This window comes from Littorina saxatilis, linkage group LG17, assembly GCF_037325665.1.
Source record: "Littorina saxatilis isolate snail1 linkage group LG17, US_GU_Lsax_2.0, whole genome shotgun sequence".
NCBI classification, from domain to species: Eukaryota; Metazoa; Mollusca; class Gastropoda; order Littorinimorpha; family Littorinidae; genus Littorina; species Littorina saxatilis.
The window spans coordinates 53623080-53639875 of NC_090261.1; the positions used below are offsets into that span (position 1 = coordinate 53623080).

At 41.0% G+C, this 16796-nt stretch overlaps 2 protein-coding genes across 5 annotated transcripts in view; both read right to left on the reverse strand.

Annotated features, from left to right (window-relative positions):
* Positions 1-677, reverse strand: part of LOC138953950 (zinc metalloproteinase nas-15-like) — a 15005-nt gene extending 14328 nt beyond the window's left edge. The window contains exon 1 of one of the 2 annotated variants that reach the window (XM_070325963.1): positions 388-677. In XM_070325963.1, coding sequence (XP_070182064.1) covers positions 388-486 — 99 coding nt within the window. In that variant the 5' untranslated portion in view covers positions 487-677. The remainder of the gene's footprint in view (positions 1-387) is intronic. The other variant, XM_070325964.1, reaches the window with a different exon arrangement.
* A 1063-nt stretch (positions 678-1740) lies between these two features.
* Positions 1741-16493, reverse strand: LOC138953951 (anti-sigma-I factor RsgI6-like). 3 transcript variants are annotated; one of them, XM_070325965.1, is made up of 12 exons: positions 15696-16493; positions 13332-13477; positions 12514-12612; positions 11317-11479; positions 9558-9603; positions 8977-9135; positions 8431-8486; positions 7806-7943; positions 7234-7405; positions 5537-5647; positions 2970-3188; positions 1741-2183 (listed from the first exon to the last, which is right to left on the reverse strand). In XM_070325965.1, the coding sequence occupies exons 1-12, from the start codon at positions 15863-15865 to the stop codon at positions 1962-1964; spliced, it is 1701 nt and encodes a 566-aa protein (XP_070182066.1). In that variant the 5' UTR covers positions 15866-16493; the 3' UTR covers positions 1741-1961. The 3 variants fall into 3 exon arrangements, with proteins under 3 accessions (XP_070182066.1, XP_070182068.1, XP_070182069.1); XM_070325967.1 differs by lacking the exon at positions 9558-9603 and having other exon boundaries at positions 15696-15830; XM_070325968.1 differs by lacking the exons at positions 9558-9603; positions 15696-16493 and having other exon boundaries at positions 13332-13941.
* Between the last annotated feature and the right edge of the window lie 303 nt (positions 16494-16796).

Sequence of the window (16796 nt, forward strand, 5' to 3'; positions counted from 1 at the left end):
GAAACGATGTACGTCCAATAGATACTGTAGTTTTCTTTATTTTATACATATAGGTTATACATGTCGTGCACATTACTCTAAGAAATCACTGATTTTTACGGAAGCTATCTACCATATTTAGTTGTAACTTTTTTTCTGTCCTACTATAATCGGTTTTGGTGCACGTCATTCTGAGAAATCTTTGTCTGAAAGCTTTCATTGTGTGTATTTAACAATAAATATGTTTCTGTAAATATCGCCAAATGCATTTGCAGACCTGTGCAACACTGAAAAAATAGAGTCGTCCGTTTAATGTTAAATTTTAAATCATTCAACAAAAACAAAAGCGTAAATAATCTAGAACATATTACACGTAAGCTATTTCTTGAAATATAAATGAAATATCACCTGCCAAAGAAGCACGCACACGGCCCATTGTCCAAGAAAAACGTTCGGCATCTTGAGCAAATGACGAGATACTACAAAGAGCAACAGATCGTGTTTCATCTTTGAGATGCTACAAACGCGACGTGAAAGGAATGGTGGTTATAACAATTATGCCTCGTATTCTTATTACGTCTGGTTGGCATTTGCCGCGCGCAGAGATGAGAGGAAGATTGCAGCTCATTACTGTAACGTACTCATTAACTGTCAAATCGTCAGGGATTCATTATCATATATCGTACACTGAAATAAAATATCATACGTTACTTGAACGGAAATACTTGTAGTAATGGTGTGAAGCGGTGTAAAAATCTGTTAACATTTGGTCGTACATAGCGGTGATGATTGCACACACACACACACGCGCGCGCGCGCACACACACACACTCTCTCTCCATCTCTCTCTTTCTCTCTATCTATCTGTCTCTCGCTCTCTCCCTCAAACTCCAATTTGTCTGTCCAAGTCATAACGCATCATGACTACTTTTGAATTTAGCATTTTGTAAAGTTATGTTTCAGTTTCTTCAGTGGAAACTGTTCAAATAATCATAATTCCGCGTTGGCTGAAAGGCAATTTGCATTTACTCGCAGACGAAATCATTGCAAAAACGCTCGGCACAGAAATGTAAAACGAAAAACCACTTACATGTATGGGCATTCCCACTTCGTCTCCGCAGAATTCGAAGCAGGCGAGCTGATGTGTCAATTACAAACATTAATTTAGTGCAGATAACACTCAATTATCCCAAATGTGGAGCGCTACAGTTATTAGGGATCAAAAGAAAACCAGCGACGATCACGATTATCGTGCCAGCTGTCACCGAATTCCTCTGTCCATCTGGGGGGGGGGGGAGAAGGGGGGGGAGGGGGGGGGAAGGGGGGGAGGGGGGAGGGGGGGAAGGGGGGGGGAGGGGGGCGTGGTAATACCATGTAGCAAACACACAAACCAATAATTAAGTAATAAGCAAACGGCAAAAATAAAAACCAAAACAGACAGACATACAGTCAGACATATAGATAGCAAGAAGGAGAGAAAGAAAGAGGGAAAGAAAGAAAGTAAGAAAGAAAGAAGGAAAGAAAGAAGGAAAGAAAGAAACCAAACCCTCGTAACAACCAACCAACCAACCAACCAACACGCAATAAGCAAACAGAAAGAAAGAAATAACGAATGAAAAAAAAAAGAAAGAAAGAAAGAAAGATAGAAAGAAAGAAAGAAAGAAAGAAAGAAAGAAAGAAAGGAAAAGGTGGTTTACAATCATACAGGCTACGTATTTACGTTCTTAATACGCCTAAACCACACAAACAATGCAGACAATCTTTTCAAAAAACGACTTTCTTTCTTTTCTTTATTTGGTGTTTAACGTCGTTTTCAACCATTCAAGGTTATATCGCGACGGGAAAGAACGACCGAAATATTTTATTCTTTAAGCAATCTTTAGTTCGCGTTACTCTAAGTTTAAAATGTACATCTAATACGACAAATAAATAAAACTGTGATTGCATCGCCTTCGTTGAAAATACAGTCATCATTCTCGTTATTACGTATGCATATGAACGGTGACGTCCTGTTCGTCGTCACCCAGGGTGAATGTCTGCGTCAGGTTGCCCAGCTCTTTGCCCTGGTAGTGCACACGCACCTCGTAGTCGCCATGGAAACCACGAAGTGTGAAGTGGTCACTTGTCTGGGACAGCACATACGTCTCGTCCGTCATCCACTGGTTCTCCAGAAGGTCAAAGACACGACGTCCTGCTGCCGTCAACTGTGACGTAGGTAAAAAGACAAGACAAGACTCAACTGTTACGGAGGTAAAAAGACAAGACAAGACAATACAAGACAAGATAATAATAACCTTAAAGAAAGATGAAAACGTGTCTCTTAGCACCACATCAAAACACCTAGGGGACAAGCATCAAGGTATAATAAAAGAAAATGAACAATTATGCACGTAAGATTATATGATTTTTGTCTGTATGATTAATTTTTCTATTTTGTATAATTATGTTCTTTTGTAAAGGGCCTAGAGCCATAGGTTAGGCACTTAAAAATGTCCATTTATTATTATTATTATTATTATTATTATTATTATTATTATTATTATAATTAATCAAATGAACAATGGAATATAAATATTAAATAAGCAGGTAATTACCAACGTACCCACAGAAATCTTCGCTACAAGTGATGTTGAACTGGAATATTTAAAGGGAGTCTTTCTTGCACAAACAAAGAGACTGATGTTCCTTGCACGGGTAAAATGTGCTTTGAACTTTGAAGGCATGTTCCAAAGGAAACCAGGGCGTATATTTTGTTTATCAAAATAGTTAGATTGGTGGTCACTAAATAGAGAAAGTTGCTCCTTTTGCCTAGATAAAAAGGCCTGGTCACTGCAAAACTGAAGTGTTGCAGTTTTTTAACCTCAAACAATCAGAATGGTGTTCCCCGCAAAACATTAAGCAGCTCTTTTAGCTTAGAACGTAGGAATCTCATATTTCGGTGCTAAAAAAAAAAAAACTTTTAAAAAATCTCGGAAAAAAGTTATTTTTACCTCCAGATGATCGCCTTTAACAAGCGCTCCTGCCTCGCCCCGCCAGGAGAACTTGTCCCAGAAACCCCACAGCATGATGCCTTCCACAGCCGGGTGACTGAAAAGCGCTGACAGCGCCATCTCGTAGAAGTCCGCACGGCGATTATCGTCCTTGGACATGACGTCAAGCTCCGTCACCCAAATAGGCACTCCGGCCTGAGCCAAGATGTCCAGACGATGCTGTGCGAGGCAAAGGAAAAAAGTTTTGTTTGAGTTTGTATTTAAAACCAAACAAGTCGCGTAAGGCGAAAATACAACATTTAGTCAAGTAGCTGTCGAACTCACAGAATGAAACTGAACGCAATGCCATTTTTCAGCAAGACCGTATACTCGTAGCATCGTCAGTCCACCGTTCATGGCAAAGGCAGTGAAATTGACAAGAAGAGCGGGGTAGTAGTTGCGCTAAGAAGGATAGCACGCTTTTCTGTACCTCTCTTTGTTTTAACTTTCTGAGCGTGTTTTTAATCCAAACATATCATATCTATATGTTTTTGGAATCAGGAACCGACAAGGAATAAGATGAAAGTGTTTTTAAATTGATTTCGACAATTTAATTTTGATAATAATTTTTATATATTTAATTTCCAGAGCTTGTTTTTAATCCAAATATAACATATTTATATGTTTTTGGAATCAGAAAATGATGGAGAATAAGATGAACGTAAATTTGGATCGTTTTATAATTTTTTATTTTTTTTTTACAATTTTCAGATTTTTAATGACCAAAGTCATTAATTAATTTTTAAGCCACCACGCTGAAATGCAATACCGAACCCCGGGCTTCGTCGAAGACTACTTGACCAAAATTTCAACCAATTTGGTTGAAAAATGAGAGCGTGACACTGCCGCCTCAACTTTCACGAAAAGCCGGATATGACGTCATCAAAGACATTTATCAAAAAAATGAAAAAAACGTATGGGGATATCATACCCAGGAACTCTCATGTCAAATTTCATAAAGATCGGTCCAGTAGTTTAGTCTGAATCGCTCTACACACACACACACACACACACACACACACACACACACACACGCACAGACACACACACATACACCACACCCTCGTCTCGATTCCCCCCTCTACGTTAAAACATTTAGTCAAAACTTGACTAAATGTAAAAAGCATAGAAATGAATCAGAGATTACTGAAGAGCGTGAGAATAATTTCTTTCTCTTTTTCGCACATGGTCATAGCCATCCCTCCCTAAAAGAAAACAAGTCGCTTAAGGCGAAATTACTACATTTAGTCAAGCTGTGGAACTCACAGAATGAAACTGAACGTAGTCCGCCGCTAGTGCAAAAGGCAGTGAAAGTGACGAGCCTGTTTGGCGCGGCAGCGGTTGCGCTGTGCTTCATACCACGCTTTACTGTACCTCTCTTCGTTTTAACTTTCTGAGCGTGTTTTTAATCCAAACATATCATATCTATATGTTTTTGGAATCAGGAACCGACAAGGAATAAGATGAAATAGTTTTTAAATCGATTTCGGAAATTTAATTTTGATCATAATTTTTATATTTTTAATTTTCAGAGATTGTTTTTAATCCAAATATAACATATGTATATGTTTTTGGAATCAGAAAATGACGAAGAATAAGATGAAATTGTTTTTGGATCGTTTAATAAAATAATAATTTTAATTACAAGTTTCCGATTTTTAATGACCAAACTCACTCATTAGTTTTTAAGCCACCAAGCTGAAATGCAATACCAAACCCCGGCCTTCGTCGAAGATTGATTTGCCAAAATTTCAATCAATTTAATTGAAAAATGAGGGTGTGACAGTGCCGCCTCAACTTTTACAAAAAGCCGGATATGACGTCATCAAAGGTATTTATCGAAAAAAAGAAAAAAAAGTCCGGGGATATCATACCCAGAAACTCTCATGTCAAATTTCATAAAGATCGGCCCAGTAGTTTAGTCTGAATCGCTCTACACACACACAGACAGACAGACACACACACACACACATACACCACGACCCTCGTCTCGATTCCCCCCTCTACGTTAAAACATTTAGTCAAAACTTGACTAAATGTAAAAACCCAGCAACTAAGAAGAAGAACAACAACAAATACTATTGTAATTCATGGGTTTAGAATGTAACAGATTCTGTGATCGGTCAGATTATCAGTGTTCAATTCTCGATGAACACAGACTTGACATCTACTCAATGAACACCCGCCAGGGAGGCGCATTGATAGGCCTGGGGGCTTGCACTTTCAAGTAGTCTCTGTAAACCGTGATGGTCATTTGCAAATTAGCCTGATATCTTGTTCTAGTTCCTCTCCCTGCAGTCCCTTGTTCCGCTTCTAGCCTGATATCTTGTTCTAGTTCCTCTCCCTGCAGTCCCTTGTTCCGCTTCTAGCCTGATATTCATTGGGCGAAGTCGACTTCGCGAAGTTTACTTCACGAAGCTCGCGGCACGAAGCATCGGCACTGAATGTTAGACTTCGCGAAGCCTTCGCAAAGTCAATCTTCGGGCTCAATTCAGGAGGGGAGGGCCTTCAGGAATAATCCTGCTTACCCTGATGATGTCTGGGTTTGGCTCCATTTCATCCGGGAAGTGGCACTGAACACCTATACCGTACAGACCTACATTTGCTGCCTTGAACCGTATAGTTTGGTTGAGGTACGCCTGTGGAGAGAAATACGACACCGATTAACGCACGTGTGTACGAATGGACACAGACAAAGACTCACAGGCACACAGACAAAGATACAAATGCACAAACAGACAATGACACACATGCACAACCAGACACACAGACAGACAGACAGAGACAGACAGACAGATTCTCTCTCTCTCTCTCTCTTTCTCCCTCTCTCTCTTTCTCTCTTCTCTTCTCCTCTCCTCACGTATGTAGACACACACACACACACACACACACACACACAGTCACACACACGTACCTAAAGTGTGGATGGTTACCTAAGAGGCGGCACTGGGTGGAGTGCCTTTCTAGTGCACTTGCACTACAACAGCACTGGGTGCAGTACTCGCTCCGGCATCGAAGAATTTTGCACTAAAAAATGCACAAAATTTGACCTATTTCGTCGCCTATAGAGGACGGAAAGAATGTCATTTTGAACATTGTTATGACATTCTTTCCGTCAAAAAAGTCAATTTAACGGTGTTAAATGAAGCGATCATCCACACAATTAGGTTGCCATCCAGAGTTTAGGTTGCCATCCACGTGTGGATGGTTGCCTTATGGTGATTTAGGCAACCAAAGCTGTGGAAACGGGGGTACACACACACACACACACACACACACACACACACACACACACACACACACACACACACACACATATATATATATATTTCTGGTGTTTTATATATATATAAAAATAATAATAAATTATCTTTCTTAATAAATATCAATTCCACACTTTGGCCTTAAATCAAAGTGTTTCCCTTCACAGATATCCCATTGGGGTTGTCAGATGAGGGTAGTCTCCCATGCCAACAGAAGCTACCATTCAGAGAGTGGTTTGCTTCTTAGTTGGATACCATGGGTTGACAACTCTCGCCATCAGTACCACCTGACCACTGATGAGACACAATAGTGTCGAAACACGTGTCTGGTCTAGGTACAAAAACAATGGTCCTCCTCAGGACTAGATTACCTTGTGATACGTCCCCCACAAAGGGACTTTGCTCTGTAAATCTTGGTCCCCCTTGAGGAGGGTCTGATACTCCCAATAGGCTGTTTGTGAAGGGATACTTATTTCTCTCTCTTTCTCTGCTAAGAGATTTTAACAAATCTCGGAAGAAAGTCTCTGCTGACTTTCAATTGTTTCTTTCACAATTTATGATGTTATATATATATATATATATATATATATATATTTATAATGAGAGCGCTGCTAAAAATGCCATAATATGCACTCGATCGCTTGTACTTTCGAAGAAAAGTTAAATATAGTAATTTCTCTGCATTCTCGCTCTTGACGTCATTCTATATGTATAAGTTACAGCTTCGTCCATCCATGGTATCGCGTAATATTTTTTGTCGAGACTGGGTCAACGAATATGATGACGTCACTCGAGGCTCTGCCAGAGGCTCGTGAGTCCCTTGATATTCATCCGCTGGGTCTTGACTGAAATACAAGCCATATAAAATACCACTCGCGTTGTAACCTCTATACACACAAACACACTGTCTCTCTTACTCTCTCTCCCTCCTTCCTCCTCCTCCTTCTCTCTCCTTTACTCACGTATGTAGAGGCCCCCTGAGCCACGACACTGAAATCGTTGAGGAAGAGCTTGACGTGACTGTCCTGTGCATGAGCGATACGGAACAGCTCCAGGTCATAGTCAGGGTCGTGCAGTCTGTCCTGGTACCACGTGCCATGCAGGTTCTCGTTGTTCACGTCCCAGTGCTCCAAACTGTTAAAGTGATACACGTTTTAATGAGTCGATTTACTTTCAATATAAAATAAAGTTTCACGTTCTGTATACTGGTCCACATCATATAAAAATCCACACAAACACAAGGATCGTATGTATATGCATTCAGAGTCTTTGATAAAACTATTACATGAACATCAAAAGACAGTCAGACACACCGACACATGGTTGGACGACACACACACACACACACACACACACACACACACACACACACACACACACACACACAACACACACACACACACACACACACGCACACACACACACACACACGCATAAGGCTAAGCTTATACAGCCCTGCGCGCACACGTATCATTGACAATCGAACACGACATTGAAAAACAAACTTCAGGCATACAATTTCACGTGCACTCACAGTCTACGTGTGACGTTCATGACGTCAGTGATGTGATTCTTGACAGTCCGTCTGAGGATGTCACCGGACAACGCTTTCTGCCAGCCCTGGACGTTCACGGGCACTGACCATACCAGGTTGTGTCCTCGGACTTTAATACTGTTGACCAACGAAAATAGAAAACAAAACACAAGAAAGGCAGTTATTGGGACGGGTAGTCATACACAAAATGAAGCATTCACTTAGTCTTGTGAGAAGAAGAGTTTTACAAGAACAAGAACAAATACTTTATTGTCGTTCTCTGTATTTCAAAAACAGAAATTTGCCCAGAAATAGTGGTCTTTGAAGTCGACGGACAAACAAATAACAATGAGATAATGAACAGAAAATGAACTAGCTCCGTTACATGTTGTTTCTCGTACGTATGTCAATATGAGGATGACCTGCACGTTCAAATGGATTAGCACTGAACTTTATCACTGTCTGTTACTTTCTGTTTTTCAGTTTGGTGTGAAGCTTAATTTTGAAAATAGTTATACGATATGTACGATAATATATGTATGTGTAATAAGGAGGAAACATTTGTACAATGTTCTGAAAGTAATGAGCTAGATTGTAGAAGAAAAAAGGGTATATCAGGACGTACTTGTTGCTTCGCAAACCACGAACACAGTCCAGTGCCTGCTGGTAATGTCGTTGTCCCTGACAAATGTGCAATTTGAAGATTATCAGCTTTATGAAAATAACATGTTCATGGCTTCTTGTCTTACATTTTAGTCCCGCATGAAAAGATTCGGTATGGAGCACACCTTAGATACAAAATGACTTGGCATAATACAGACTTCTAACTTTAATTCTGTGTACCAATAGAATTGGACATTTCAAACCATAAATGAGATGCAGATTCTAATGTTTACTCGCGCACACACTTTTAAAATGATACCTGATAATGAAAATTAATCAGAGACGGTATCCATGTCAAACCCACGTGTCACCACCGTGTTACGCAAAAGACTTCGGTTATTATGCCGGAAGTGCAGGTAGCTCAGCACGCACACAACTGTGTTGAGAGACTCTTGTTGCTGCTAGCTGTCCACTGAAAGGAATCGGCCAGACTTACCCAGAAATGGAATTATAAAGTAATAAAAAATGACGAGATTGTTTGTTTTTTTTAAATACATAAACGGCCAACCTGAGTACTCTCTATGACTTTCCACTTGAGCGCATTCTCAGTGACGGCCCAGTTGAAGTGTTTGTGGATGAAGTCACGGTAGTTGCCCCTGCTCTTAGTGTTGTACGCCGAACACGCAACTGCCGTCCCGAACGGGAAAGGCCTCGTCTTCTGTACAACCTGGAGAGCGGGTGCACCATTTACAACTGAGTATTCACATCTTGTTTGTTACTGTATTGCTTTCAAAGCAAGCGTAGATGCTTGTAACAACAAAAATCCATGACAGGGTTTCTCTCTGTTAAGTACTGCTCACTTCAGTCAAACTATTAACTACATGCTTTCGCGATATTTGAGAAGCCTGCTCAACAAAAGCTTTCTTTTGTAGAATTCATGTTTCTCAGAAATCCCCAATAATAAATACAGATACAGCTTTTCCTCAAGACATGTATCGGTTGTAAAATGGTCGAACTGCAGTTTATGTTGGCCAAAATCATATGCAAAAGCTATACTCTGTCAAAACACGTCCTGGGCTTTAGTTTCTTGTTATTTTGATGTGCCTTCTGTCTTCCAAATCAGCCAATCTAAACAAAATACGGACGTACCTGAATGTCGACTTGATTTTTGTCAATATGGTCAGCCGTTGTCACGCTGAAAACCAAGCGTGGACATACGTTTGAATTTGGCTTATTCTTCTTCAATACTCCGTTCCCAAAATCGAAGTATATCTTCTTGTATCATTTATTGTATTACTAGAGGAATACCCGGCTTCGCCGGGTGAATCGCGAGACAGAGTATGCAGCGTGGCGGTTCGCCGGCTGGGAAAACGTGTTGAAAATTTTCATCCACCAGTTTGTGCCCGGTGTCCACCTGAATATGCCCACCAAATTTGATGCAGAATATTTACGATGGGAGGGGTAGTATATATTAGTGGCAATATTTTGAAAATGGGAGGGATTTTGAACACGAATTGCAATACTTAGATGTACTACCTGTGCAGAAAAGTACGTGCTGTGCAGAAAAACGCTGCTTTTGTGTGGCGGAAGTGAAAGAAGTGAAGAAGTAGAGCCGAACAAAAAGTGTTTATTTTCGTAATTCGTATCGCGAAACAGAGTATTTATTCACCGCGGTTCACCGCAACGCAAACACACACACACACACACACACACACACACACACACACACACACACACACACACACACACACCACACCACACACACACACACACCACACCACAACACACACACACACACACACACACACACACACACACACACAGAAGCCGATATAGATATATAGAGATAGATGACAGTGGATTTTTCGCGTGGCTATAAATAGATTCGACCTTTGCACTTTTACAGTGAGGACAACGGGTGCAAGGAAAGCGTTCTGGACAGTGACCTTCTAAAAATAGTAACGGGAATATCTGAAGCTGCTTGTCATACCGCAGCATTCTGATCAGTCATCGCTCAACGGCTATCGCCAGTTTTCTCAGAGAATGAGCCGTACTCATTTTGACCTGAGTTCAGGATGATACCGTAGCTGTGATTGGAAGATCAAACTTTCTCATTCAGTATTCTTGCAAATACCGTACGGGATTGACGCCACACGAAGGAAGGGAGAAAGGAAAACGTTCTGGACAGTGACCTTCTAAAAATAGTAACGGGAATATCTGAAGCTGCTTGTCATACCGTAGCATTCTGATCAGTCATCGCTCTACGGCTATCGCCAGTTATCTCAGAGAATGAGCCGTACTCATTTTGACCTGAGTTCAGGATGATACCGTAGCTGTGATCGGAAGATCAAACTTTCTCATTCAGTATTCTTGCAAATACCGTACGGGATTGACGCCACATGAAGGAAGGGAGATAAACGCGCAAAACACTGGAGAAGATAAGGAAGAGTTACTGGGAATGGATCTGAATGAATGAACAGAAAAACCAACATCGGTTCACCGCGCCGCGCTTAGAGCACGCACGTGTTCAAACTTTTCCACGATTGTGTCCGGGGTCTACCTGAATATGCCCACCAAATTTGAAGCAGATCCATCGAGAACTTTGGCCGTGAATCGCGAACACACAGACAGACAGACACACACAAGCCGTATATAGATATAGATAGATAGAAGATGTTTAAGTGTTGAATCCGAAATCAGTGCCCTCGAATCAGCAAAACAGCAAACCAATGAGCCATTCCTTGCACAGGGCTCTAGGCTAATTGTCCCCTGGACAACACTGTCGATCGGATAAGTGCAGTTGTCTAGGGAGCATTTATTAGGTGCAGTTGTCCGGAGTACAATTAGCCTGCTAGTCTTGCAAACTGACACAACTATGGACCTCTCCCCATTTCTCGCCGATTCTTACCGAATGTTGATGCCAGACTTTCGGATAGCGTCGATGGCGGACCGAGTGGTATGTCTCCAGGAGCCGGTCCCGGGCAGCAGCAGTTCTGTGATGGAGGTATCGTCCACCATAAACTCCAGCCCTGCCTTGGGGCCTTGGAAGTACACGCGTGTCCACTCTAGCGCTGAAAGGTTAAGAGGCTTTTTTTTGGTTGCATTCCGTAGACGACACTAAAGTCTTTACCATTGTTGCTCCATGAATTAACATTATCGTCACTTTAAATCGAAAAACATATAGACTGCTAACGTTCCAATATTCAGAATAAAACAAACAAGAAAGGTATTTTATTGAACCGTTGTTATTTATCAACATTGAGAAATAATTGTGCAACTAATACTTCACATCTCAGATCTGGCGAGGCTTTCACTTGGTCACAAACCAAAATTCAACACCGGACTGCTTGTTGCAGTGAATTGGACTTTTCTTTTATTAATTAATATCTTCTCTTTTGCTAGCTATAGTGGTTTTTACTAAATGAATTCATACAAAATACAACTGTGCATAATTTCTGGTGTGGGACGAAGTGGTCTCATCCTATGTTCAGTATTGTTGATAACATGTTCTGTTTGATTAAGGGTATTCAGCTGGTATTTCCTTGTTTTCACTACCTATTTTATTCATGTTTTTATTACTTAGTTAGTGGAAGAATCTTGTGTAATGTATGTTTGATGGTGTATGCTTTTAATTAAGCGTTGCTGACTATGAATGTAGATGTAAATGCTTGTATAACTGTGTTTTAATTTTAAATGTGTCAAGCGCAAAGAGCATAATTGTAAAGTTATGATGTTGCGCTATATAAATGCTCATTTATTATTATTATTATTATGTTAAAGCTTGGCCTGATCTAAAATGGTGAGCCGAGAAGGAGTGTTCCTTGAATCCATCTACTGAGATGTTCTAGATAATAAAGCGAAGGTGTTAAAGAAATTGCATAAACGTGAGATGATTCAAAAGAATATCTTGCATTTCCAAGACGGGAATAAGGACCTACATGCGAAAGTGTTACAGAGGATTGCGGAAACGTGAGGTAATAAAAAACAACCTGTATTATCAAGACAGGAATAAGAACCTACATGCGAAAGCGTTAAAGCGAATTCTATAAACGTGAGATCATTCAAAACAATATCCTGAATTTCCAAGACATGAATAAGAACCTACATGCATTTGGCACAGAGAAGTCGCCCTCCAGGTAAACCCAACCATCCGACGTGTGCACTCCATAGCGTTCTGCTGCGGCATTGTAGCTGGTCCGTCCGTCTGGTGAGCAAAAAGATCAGCTTTGTATTATAAGTTTCTGAAAAGCAAAGACCTAAAACTGCTCTGACTGTAAGTGTGGTGGACTATTAATTTATAAAATTAGTGGATCAATTACTGTGATGTTTTCACAATAGCGCGTGACAGCAGCCGTGACCAACGCGTCTGCATACACGAACGCACACGCACACCTTCCTGAACACAAAAACACGTACACGCACATGCACACACACACACACACAAACGCACGCACGCACACACACACGCACGCACGCACGCACACGAACGCACACACACACACACACACACACACACACACAAAAACACACACACACTCTGTTACAAGCGAGCGGGACAGAAATAATAAAAGAGAGAGGAAGAGCGACAGAGAAAATAGATATCGACAGAGAGATAAAGATCAAGAGAAACAAAAACAATCTCTCTGAGGGAGAGACAGACACACAAATGAACGGGCAGAAAGTCTAGACAAACAGATATATGGACAGAGTGGAAAGATAGACAAGCAGATAGCTGGCATATTTTCCACCATTTTTGTTGTACGTTTATTAATTTTGTTGTACGTTTATTAATTTTGTTGTACATTTGTATTCAACTTTAATGTCTTATGATGCTCAGTGTCATGTTGTATGTGTGTACACCACAAACAAATTTCACATTTGACATTAGACTATAAAGTTGTCTATGACTATGTCTATTCAGACCTGTGTAGTGAAAAGCCACCTCCAACTGGATCCTCTCCCCGAAGCCATCCGAGCCCTCCCCCAGCAGCTTGACCCAGGCACCGGCCCGGTACAGGTGACCTGGCGTGGGGTGGATGTCCTGCTGAGGGCCAGTGTTCCATCTGGGTCTGGTGGTCAAGAGTTAGCTGGGTAGTAATCTTAATAGCCTATACTGCAGAACACATTCGCTCTGGATATTAATTGGGCGAGGTCGACTTCCCGAAGTCTACTTCACGAAGCTAACTGTACAATGCTTTGGCACTGAAGTTTCGGTAAAAAGACTTCACGAAGCTAACTGTACAATGCTTTGGCACTGAAGTTTCGGTAAAAAGACTTCACGAAGCTAACTGTACAATGCTTTGGCACTGAAGTTTCGGTAAAAAGACTTCACGAAGCTAACTGTACAATGCTTTGGCACTGAAGTTTCAGTAAAAAGACTTCACGAAGCTAACTGTACAATGCTTTGGCACTGAAGTTTCAGTAAAAAGACTTCACGAAGCTAACTGTACAATGCTTTGGCACTGACGTTTCAGTAAAAAGACTTCACGAAGCTAACTGTACAATGCTTTGGCACTGAAGTTTCGGTAAAAAGACTTCACGAAGCTAACTGTACAATGCTTTGGCACTGAAGTTTCGGTAAAAATACTTCACGAAGCTAACTGTACAATGCTTTGGCACTGAAGTTTCAGTAAAAATACTTCACGAAGCTAACTGTACAATGCTTTGGCACTGAAGTTTCAGTAAAAATACTTCACGAAGCTAACTGTACAATGCTTTGGCACTGAAGTTTCAGTAAAAATACTTCACGAAGCTAACTGTACAATGCTTTGGCACTGAAGTTTCGGTAAAAAGACTTCCCGAAGCTAACTGTACAATGCTTTGGCACTGAAGTTTCGGTAAAAAGACTTCACGAAGCTAACTGTACAATGCTTTGGCACTGAAGTTTCGGTAAAAAGACTTCACGAAGCTAACTGTACAATGCTTTGGCACTGAAGTTTCGGTAAAAAGACTTCACGAAGCTAACTGTACAATGCTTTGGCACTGAAGTTTCGGTAAAAAGACTTCACGAAGTATTCGGGCTCAATTAAAGGCACAGTAAGCCTCCCGTAAACCATCACAGATACTGTCAGGCTTTTACACACAGTACAAACACCCTTTCATTTAAACACTCACCGCTTGAGAACATCCTAGGTGCCCTCCGTAAAGAGCGAGCAATTTTCAAAGAATTTATTTTTGCGTGGTTTATCTTACCCCTAAGCCATCGTAAACCCGTGTGATCCAGTTTCCCTTTTTCACAATGCAGTCGTCAGTTTGTAATTTGAATGCGGCTCGCTGTAAGCTTATCTGCAATAGCACGTTATTATGTACCTCTGACTATGCACAAAACAAACGGATGTGGTTCACAAGAACTCTAGCGATGGCTTTTGACTGTTCAGAGGAACTGGCGATAGGTATCAACCGTCGTCTGCAACGAGAACCACGACCTTGCGTGACCCTGCTTCCGGGCTTTTCTTTTTTCAAACTTTCAAAACTTCGAATTGTAGATCTACTGATCTTGTCTTGATGAAAAAAGAATTCTTTTATGATTTAAGAATGTTTGTGTAACAAGCTGTCAATTTATTATTTAGATTTTAAAAGTTAGGTCTAGCGCCAAAACACACCACGGTCCGATTGTGATGAAGACAATCCGAAAAATTAATTCTTTGAAAATTGCTCGCTCTTTACGTAGGGCACCTAGGATGTTCCCGTTCGCCGAGCGTTCATATGGAAGGGTGTTTGTACTGTGTGTAAAAGCCTGACAGTATCTGTGATGGTTTACGGGAGGCTTACTGTGCCTTTAAGGACAGCCTTGTGTACAACTTCCGTGAAAGTGAGTCGGTGCGTCATGTGCGAGAGGTCACGGTTGAATTGTAACTTGACTTTCGTTGGAAAATACACTCGATAATACTGGCGCGTTCAGTGCTCCTACGTCACCCCTTTCCCGCTCGCCCTGGTGAAACCCCACTCACGAACATATGAATTGCATAACATTTACAGAAGTGTCTTCTTCTTCTTCTGCGTTCGTGGGCTGAAACTCCCACGTACACTACGTGTATTTTTTGCACGAGTGGAATTTTACGTGTATGACCGTTTTTACCCCGCCATTTAGGCAGCCATACGCCGCTTTCGGGGGATACAGAAGTGTTGAGAACTCCAATATCCAGGGGATCACGATTTTGAACCCACCGGTTGCTTACTTTGTAAATATATATATAGAACCAGACATTCTTTGAACAAGGAAACTGAATAACATTTAGAGTAGAATGGTGAGCTACAATCACAACAGGATCAACATGTTGAACCTACCTGTTGCTGACTTTAAAGGCATGAGATCCAGAGTGTCCATCGCTGGACAGCTCACAGTGCAAGTTTGACCAGCACGCCCACCCGTCCAGTGTCTCAAATCCCCCGTTCTTCAACAATTCTCCGCTCGCGATCACAAGCAGCGCGCCAAAAACTGCTGCTACCTTCAGCATGGCCGCGATTTGTTGTGGTCTGTGTAACACTCAGCAGTTTGATAAAAAAAAAGCTGTGCAAAAATTGTGGTGACTGTGGCTGTGTTCAGCGTTGTAGCAACAAACTGAGGTTGACAGCAAAGCGAAGAAAGAAAGCCGACAAAAAATTATAAAGTGCTGTCTGGGGTTGCAGGCAAAGTATGGTATATGAGCACTAAAAGGAATATCAGAACAGACAATTTCACCAGAACAAAGCTTTTAACATACATGCTAAAGTGCTCTTTTGTTTTAAGGTTGTTATCTCTCACATAATATAAACCATACCTGACCCAAAACCGAGGCTGGTTTTCAAACTTTCCCCCATTTCAATATGACCTTCTGTTTAAAAAGATAAATCTGTAACAATTGTCATTATAAAAAACAATAACTGGTAAAATGATTTCAAGGCACTTTTTGCCCTTTTTGGCTCACATTTGCCTCTCAAATATTTGACCTTATTTGACCTTGTAGACGGAATTGTTCTATAATACTCAGGAGTAGTTCGATTGTACTTACCTAAATAGCCTAAACAAAGCAGATTAGAATATGAAATTCAGTAAAAGCTATCGTGTCTTTAACATGCAGTTATCACGGAAAGAGATAAACACACCGACAGACCGACAGACAGACACACACACACATGCACACACACACATGCACACACACGCACACATACACACACACACACACACGCACACACACACACGCATAATCAGTATACTTGTGATCATTCATAATAATATAGGTTTGATTCCGAAGTTTAGAGGAGAGAAGTATATATCTGCATGAACTGTCTTTCTAACTATATAATTGTGTCTGTTTATGTGTCTGTCAGCTGCCTCTCTCTCTCTCTCTCTCTCTCTCTCTCTCTCTCTCTCTCTCTCCCTCTCTCTCTCTCTCTCTCTCTCTCTCT

What these genes read in the sequence shown, in the direction of transcription:
- LOC138953951 (XM_070325965.1), bottom strand. Translation starts at nt 15,865, where the DNA reads ATGCTGAAGGTAGCAGCAGTTTTTGGCGCGCTGCTTGTGATCGCGAGC. An exon ending in GCCTTTAAAGTCAGCAACAG is followed by an intron (nt 13,478 to 15,695) that starts GTAGGTTCAACA and finishes CTTGACCACCAG; the next exon opens with ACCCAGATGGAACACTGGCC. An exon ending in ATGAACGTCACACGTAGACT is followed by an intron (nt 7,406 to 7,805) that starts GTGAGTGCACGT and finishes TCACTTTAACAG; the next exon opens with TTTGGAGCACTGGGACGTGA.